The 8,497-nt window shown below is 30.6% G+C and overlaps 1 protein-coding gene across 1 annotated transcript in view; it reads left to right on the plus strand.

Moving 5' to 3' along the window:
* The window catches only part of LOC129231176 (mitogen-activated protein kinase kinase kinase 13-A-like), a 58,011-nt gene extending 49,722 nt beyond the window's left edge, over nucleotides 1-8,289 (plus strand). The window contains 4 exon segments of the mRNA XM_054865423.1: nucleotides 208-811; nucleotides 2,200-2,252; nucleotides 2,331-2,494; nucleotides 8,258-8,289. Coding sequence (XP_054721398.1) covers nucleotides 208-811; nucleotides 2,200-2,252; nucleotides 2,331-2,494; nucleotides 8,258-8,289 — 853 coding nt within the window.
* The last annotated feature ends 208 nt before the right edge of the window (nucleotides 8,290-8,497 follow it).

Raw genomic sequence — 8,497 nt, forward strand, 5'->3', positions numbered from 1 at the left:
TGCCAACCCTATCAGAAAAAAAGCAATGTATCAGTAATGAAAGTGTTAAGTGTCATGTTAAATTTGGTTCCATTTATTTCATTCATACCATATCCTTGATTTTTTGCCATGAAATTTTTTTGGAAGTTCTTAATTTTATTTTGCAAATAGTGAATGCTCCCTGTATTCAAAATAAAAATGAAGTTATTTTCCTTTCCATTTTTTCAGGACTGCTTTTACAAAAAGCTCTGATGTGGATTATTCTGCTTACCATGGTTCCGCTAAAGCAAGAATTAGGCGTGCGAAGTCCAGTCGTTCTCCTTGCCAAGAATTAGATAAATTCGATTATTCTGTGCCTTTTAATCTAGAGCATTCCAATCTTGAAGCTAGTAATTTAGGAAGTCATGTGCGCTCAGTTAGAGAAAATACTGTTGAAGCTATAGGACTTCAAAGTGATGCTTTATCTAATATTCCTGAATCACCTGTAAATGCCATTTCATCACATCAAAATTCTCATAACCATCTGTCAAGCTCAATGGACTTAAACATATCTAAGTTACATTCTTCAAATCATAGCCAAAACTCTTTTACTAAATACAAAATGCATGAAAGTGATGATGAGAATGAATTTAAACAAGATTTCTCAGAGGTTATTTCTGATTATGAAGTCATATCCTATTCTCAGGGTGAAACTGGGCTTTCCGGTAAAACCTCTGATGCAGTCAACTCTGACTATAGAATCTTCAAAAACAAAAGAAAATGTCGGCAACAGTTTTGCCGCATGGGATCATTCAGAGGAAAGTTTCTGCTTAAAAAGTTTGGTAGCTCTCAGGTATGATCCAAATTTTTTTCCTTCAAACAAATTTAAATGAGCGTCCCCTTTGTAATGTTTCCGTGAAGTCTGCAGTTTAACACTATCTCTTAGAAGTTACAAATATTTATATGTGTTAATCATTCGTAGGAAAAATGTATCCACTTCAAAATTGTGAAAAAAATTCTTTTAAATTATTGCTTAGTAATTGCATTTTCATAGCGATAGTGATTCAAGTTCCTGCTTTTGTTTGTTAACACTATTGTATTTTACTGCTGCTGTATCAAAGTGGTTCAAGTCCAGTAAATTCTGATTTAAAATAGGACTTCTATTTTGAATCATTGTTTTTCAATTTTTAAATTGTAACCACAAACCATGTCAGCACAGCAGATTTACTTGACTTCAGATTTAATGAAATGTGTTATAGAAGTTATATTCTTATCTGCATCTGGGAGGCAAATGACAGTATGTCACAAAAACAAAAGCTTCACAGATGTCTGTTTAAAGCAGAACTTCCGAGTCCGATGGAAAAAGACTGGCTCAGACTCCTAGAATTTTATAGTCTGACTTCTTTACACCAAATCAGAGTCTGAATTACTGGTGGAGCTGCAAACTTGGATGAAAAATGCGTAGCTCTGACTCTTGAAATTTAAAAGCGCCCAACTCCAACTCCTTTACCTCAAAATCAATCTGACTTTGCAACCCTGGTTTACTGACCCAAAACATGCATGTGAAATCTGCCAGCAAATGCTCCCTTTCATTGTTCCATATTACTGGCAGACTTGCAGATTCGGAGGGAAAATGTCCAACTCCAACTCTTGAAATTTAAAACTGCACAACTCCAATTCCTTTACCTCAAAATCAGTCCGACTCTGCAACACTGGTTTGAAATCCTTGTCTCAAAATATGTACGTGAAATCTTCCAGCAAATATTCTCTTTAGTTATTTTGGAGCTCTACAGACGTAACAAATAGCTTTGAAACTAGGCTATCTATTTTGATTAATCCATAAATTTCAATTGTATCTATATTTAAAAGTAGGAATATTATAGATTTTATCTGATTTTTTTATCTATATACTATAACTGATATTTGAATACCAAAAATATATTGTACAAATCAGACAAAATAGATGCTGGGCCAATCAGCAACTACTTTACACTAGAATTATGGCAGTGTTTGTGTACCTAGAAAAACGGTGGATGTCATTTTTACCCTTGGGAAAGAAATCTGCATAGTTCTCTGTATATTGCAATGCATAGTTCGCTGTATTTGAAAAATTAGTTAAAAATAATCTTATTTATTAAAAATTACAGTTTATTTTAAAAGAGTCTGAGATTTTAAGCATATGAAGTATCTTACATTATGTTGACAATAACATTTTAAAATAACTTTGCAAATATATTTTAGGATATCAGTAGCACTGATGAATCTTGTGATAGTGAGGAAGAAGTCTCATTTAGGTACTGAAAGTTTATTTTATTTTTATTTTGTTGGCATTATTTCTGGCCAAACACATGAAGTTTTTCTTTTTGTTTTAGGCAATCACGTTTTAGTTCCTCTACCAGTTCTGATGGGTGCTATTCTGAAGAGGAAAATACTAGTGAACATTCCAGTGGTCAGTATACTACTGGTGAACTTTTATCGAGTTTGTCTAATCCTGACATTCCGCTGAGTATTGAAGTTGATTCTTCTCAAGACATTTGTTATTCAGACAGTGCTAAAAAATTTCAAACAAAGGTATACATTTATCTTTTTATTGTATTTGTACATATTAATATGGTTAGAAGTGAAATTAAGAACTCATAAATAAGTTTGAAAACTATGAAGTAAAATAATGTGTTAATGCTTAGTAATTCTACATTAGCAACATGTAGTGGATACTTTCTATTTAGAAGTAGTGGTTCAGTCATTCCATGTTTCTTACGTTTTGTATTGTGTTTCTTTTTCTGTAATAAAATATAGTTAACAATTAGCATTTCACTTTTTAAAAGTAAAAATTTAAGAAGTTATGGGCTTGAAACATCACTGAGAGACCAACTAAAAATAAAGGCAAAAAGAATTAATATGTTCCAAGGTAATGGTAAAAAAATAAAAATGGCTAATGTGACTGAAGATTTGAGACATATAGAAAGACCAAGAGACCAGTCTGGTATTCCCGAATGCAAATGACCAGCAATTATATTGTTAAAATTGTATTCTTGATTCAAATATATTGCATAAAAATGCCACAGAACAAGGTTTTTATGATTTTGCAAGAATTCTTCAAGTACCATACCATTTCCAAGTATGATATAGCTATGCATATTTGCAAAATGGGAAATGTAGTTTTTTTCAAACCTTTTTTCTTTGCAAAAACATCAAATTGCCATAATGACAAAATTCTCCCAAGGTGAACAGAAAAAAAAGGAATACTTGCAAAATTCATGATTTTCCATAGTACAGCTTAAGATGATAAAACATTAGCTTAATTTGCAACTCAGCTATTTAGTGAAGAAAAAGTTAAAAATAGTACTGAAATTAATTAATAAAATTTTGCATAAATGCAAAGAAAATTAAGTAATTTTGCATTTAACGTTGTAGATTACTTGCCAGATACTGTCCTAAAAAATATACACAAGAGAAATATATAAAAGAGAAAATATATTGATTTCCCTCTTTGTGAAGTAACATTAAAGCAGTGATGAAGTATATTTTTTTGACTCAAGATATATTTCTGTTATATGCATATATACAGTCAATTCCCGATAACTAGAATCTAAAGGGACCAACGAAAAACTTTGACTTATCGGAAGTTCGACTTTCCGTTAGTTTCGGTTTTTGACATTTTACTATTAAAAACCATTGTATATTTTAATATGTATATATAGCAGACAAAATTACAGAACTTAAAAGTTTTTAAGCTCAATATGAGCAGTTTCTCCGTGAAGGGTTCTGAAGACGAAGTTGTGTCTGGTTTTGAACTTTTCTAGCCATCCAGCACTGGCGTGGAAATTTTCTGTGTTGAGTAATATAGCTGAAATCGTTGCTTTCTCAATCAGCAAAGACCCACTTATAGGATTTGCATGGTCTTAATTTCTGTACTGCTGGAACCACTTGAATAGAGCTGATTCTATTTCCGGAAAGGTGCACATCTTCATTCGTTTCAAATTCGGATTCATTGATTCGTACCAAGTATTTTGAGGCATTCCGTATTTCAATGCAGTATGTTTCTTTTTGATTGTTGGATCCCTTGCAATGTCATAAATAAAATTTACCTGACTGTCTAAATCCAAAGTTTTTAGCTTTCACTTAGACATCTGTAATAGTAAAGAAAAGTCCCATCTTGCAAGTGAAGGTGAATGAATTTTTCTCTCATAGTCAATTAAATTATGTATTATTGTCTTTCTTTTTTTTTCTTATTCTTTCGAAATAAATTTCAAGTCATCTTGGAAAAAACTTTCAGTTAATGGAAGTTAACTTTGAGATATTGAGAATAATTAGCAGGGAATTAAAGACCAAGGATTCAGAACTTGATAAAAACTTCAAGTTATAGCAATGTTTGAGTTATCAGGAATTGACTGTATATAGTATGTGCATGTGTGTTACGGCTAAAGTAATAATAGTGGTTAAACCTAGCTTTAACGAGCTAAAGTGTGGATTAGCAACGCTTTGTAGCTAAAGCTCGAAGAGCTCTTAATGTTTCCTGTTTAGCCAGCTAAAACGAAGTCTAACCGACCCCAGTCAGTTAAATCCCAAAGTGTTCTCTATGCTTTTCCTTTTAGCTGGCCTAAATCGGGTCTTACCGATTCGTGAGCAAATTCACAGCAATTTCTCTACGCACTTCGTTCATAATGCATGTGCGTATTTGTTTGTGCAGATGGATTTGAAAATGGAGATTGAAAATATGTTCAAATCAAGTTCCTATGAAAAATTCGAAAAGATTATATCTTCTAAGTAAAGTAATGATATTTTTTATCCAAACAGCAGAGCTTCCCCCAGGTTTCTAGTGGTTATGTCATAAACTTGAACAGTTGAACGGTTCCAGAGAAGCAAAATGTCTATTAAAGGATATACTTATTTAAAAAAAATCAGAGATTAATTAGAAAGCTGTTTTCAATGAGCTTGTTTCTAAGCGAAGAAATTTCTTGGTTGCAGGCAGTGTTTGCATTAAAGTCTTTTGATTCTGATAGCTTGAAAGGCAATAATGCCAATAAAAACTTTAACTAAGGCCTGAGGGAAAATCTTGAAGTTGGAATTCATGTATTTTGTCATAAGTTGTAGTATCACTGAAGGAGCCAATTAATAACCAAAAAATTAAAACTGTTGTGATTGATATTTGTCTTTTTAAGTGTTTGGGAGTAATGAAATTATTTTTTACTGAGTTAAGAAAATGGTGGGAAACCATAAAAAGTGGAAAAATTAATACGTAGAACAAAGAGGTGCCGAGGTAGGATTAGCAATAGAAAATATCTTTCATGGTATAATAGAAAATGAAATGCTAATGTAGAGCAAAAATAATTGCAGCATAGTTAATTTGTAGAAAACATGAATTACCACTAAGAGCTCAATTTCCTTTTTTCCTAACTTCCAAATATGCATTGATTTATGACCTTGAAGAGAAGATTTCGGTTTTGTCAAATCAAATTCTAAATCTTTATATTTGCATTATTCTGTACTGATAAAGCTTCAACAAAATCAAAAAAATAATGAACATTGACTTTCAAATGCAATTTGTTGATCGTAAGAACAAGAATTTATATGTAATTGAGTTTTTTTTTCTTCTCTGCTTGGACCTTAGAAGGAGTTCAGTGTTACAAAGTTATCAGTAGACTGACTACCTTAATAAGCGTGTTATTTCCCACACCCTTGAAATGTGTGCTGCAACTTGACACGTAAAAGGAATGAGGTTTCATTGATGAGTGGTGGTTTGGAAATATTAAGCTTTTTGAGATTCTGCCTGCTCCATCAGAACGATTAATTCCCCATTATAGATTCTGCCAAATTTTGTAGTTTTTTGATGGAAAAGTACATTTTTATCTTTACTTCTTTTTTTTTTTTTGAACATTTTGTTTTCTTTTCAAAAGATAAAAACTGAAAAAATTCTTCATTTTAGGCTTTTCTGAAATTCAATACTCTAAATTTAGGTCTTTATTAGGGTAGTCCTTATTTTTAAATCGGCATATATTCGAAGTGATGCACCTCTCTTGCTAATGTGTTCTATCATGATACAAGTATGATTCTTGCTCAATCCATGAATCTTTACCCATGATTCTGCTGTATATTTTGAATAAATTTAAAAAAAGAAATATTTTTTTAATATTTAGAATTTTTCATTTTTATTTTACCATAAAATCTTTTTCATATTCTAAAGCAACAAAAAACTTAAAATATATAGCACTACTTGTTCACCAATCGCTCTCTCTCTCTCTTCCTTATTCTATAAACCAGCGGCTTAATTTAGACCTTTAGTGAACACGTCGAAGAAACTTTTATCTTTAATGCCGTACTCAAGATGCATTAAAAAATTTTGAAATTCTTGCTGCAGTGTGGAGTAAATTAGATACATATAAATCTCGAGTACATAATTTTTATAGATAGAAAAGCAAAATTTGAAGAAAAAATCTCCAACATTTTTGATCTTGCACATGTATTTAAAACTCTAAAAATTGTTAATAATAATAATAAATTAACAAGTTTTTACAATTGTGCATATGAAAAAAGAATGTTTGAAAAATTACAGATCTTTCTTTTTTTTAAAACTTGTCATCAAATACAGATACCAAAGAAATTCTGAGGGCAAAGTTGATAATATGTTATTGTACGTCAAAAGCAGAATTGAAGATTTTTATTTAGTTTACAGAGAGTTCTTCAAACAAGTCATCATATCAAGTAATGGTATTTCTTGGTGAAGTTCTCCCTCAGGGATATGTTTTTGCAACTTGAAACTTTACCACTTTAATTTATATAACATAAGTAATTCATTGCTACCACTTTTGGAGGGAGTAATTTATTGCTTATAAATGCATATATTTAAAATTGACTCATTTGCTGTATTATAGATTAATATGTGTGTTACCGTTAAAGTATGAAATCCGTTATTTTATAGAATACCTAGTTATTTCATGGAATAACTGATTGTGTCCATTAAAGTGTAAAACTCTCTTGTATTTCATGGTTTAACTAGTTATTTCATAGAATAATGATCTGCAACCCAATAAAGTTGAAAATAATCTATATCATATACCTTGCACGACAAATACATTTACCTTCCACCCCTGTGTAACCCCCAAAATGTTCATGTAAAACCCATTGTGTCAGCAAAAAAGGTTTTTGTTTTAGAAATACAGTCGAACCTCCATATATCGAACTTCCACATATTGAAATTTCCTATATATCGAAATCCCAGCAAATTTCTATGTTCATTACATAGAAAATTTGTTTCTATGTATCGAAAAAATCTCCATATATCGAATTTTTTTTCGAGACATTCGTAGATTTTTTTTTCCACTTTAGACTGTTTGTCTAATGAGGAATGAAGGTTAGGGGAGAAAATTATGTTCACTTAAGGTTGCTACATAACTCATAAGGAATCTGGGGTTTGTAGATAGGTTGTTTCCTTCTGGAGTTCTTAAATTCCCTGAAGTTTATTTCAAATTTTAGTTGTAACCAGTAACATTGTACAATCAGTTTGAAGTTCTCCCTTTTTTCTGTTGATTATCATTCCTAGTCTTTTTAGCTGCAGTGAAAAATCATTCAAGTTAAGTAGATTGATTTTTTACTTTTCTTTCGATTACATTGTCAAAACGAAAATCCCCTAATGTTGCAGATCAAGTTGAATTGAAGAAGAATGAAGATGTATGTATGAAGGTGCAAAAATATAATTTCTGTTATTTTTTTAATTAACTTTTATTTAATCTGATGCTCGTATCCATTTGAAATTGAGTTTCATACACATAAATTAGCTTTAATTTTAATGTTTTAAGAGACTTTTAGGATAAAAAATGATCGTTTCTATGTATCGAAATTTCTATATATGGAATTTTTTCCCGACAATTTGCTACTTGGATATATGGAGGTCCGACTGTAATGTTCTTTGTAATTCCAAGTGTCATTTTAGTAATCCTTGTTGTAACAAATGATTTTATGGTATGTTTCCATAAATACCATGTATACGCTGCATAAATTAGAAAAATTGCTTCTTTTTCATTTTAATTGTTTGTCATTAGTTTATTTATAGAATACCTAGTTATTTCATTTTAGATAAATTGTTTATTTTACACTTTAACTGTCTCTCATTAGTTAATTTATAGAATACCTAGTTATTTCATTGAATAACTATTTAAAGTCACTTTAACGGACACAATCAGTTATTTCATGGAATAACTAGGTATTCTAAAAAATAACAGCATTATATACTTTAATGGTAACATATGCATATGCATATGGAAAGAAGTCTTGATGTTAATTCAATTTTTCTATGTTATAGGTGGTGAATACCTGAAAAGAGCTTTTTTATAATGAAGACCATACTTTCTTATCAGGATTTTAGCTGCAGAAGATTCTGTTTATTAATTTATACATTATATTTTTACATATTTTTTAACATTCCATTTTTTTTTTTGCACGGAGCAACTTTTTAATAGTGATAACCTCATTCCATTTTGTTTCTTTCTTCTTTTTTTTTCTGTTTTAATTCCTGCCATTTTCAAATATCATTTTTCCTTGT

This window comes from Uloborus diversus, chromosome 10 (assembly GCF_026930045.1).
Source record: "Uloborus diversus isolate 005 chromosome 10, Udiv.v.3.1, whole genome shotgun sequence".
Taxonomy (NCBI): Eukaryota; Metazoa; Arthropoda; class Arachnida; order Araneae; family Uloboridae; genus Uloborus; species Uloborus diversus.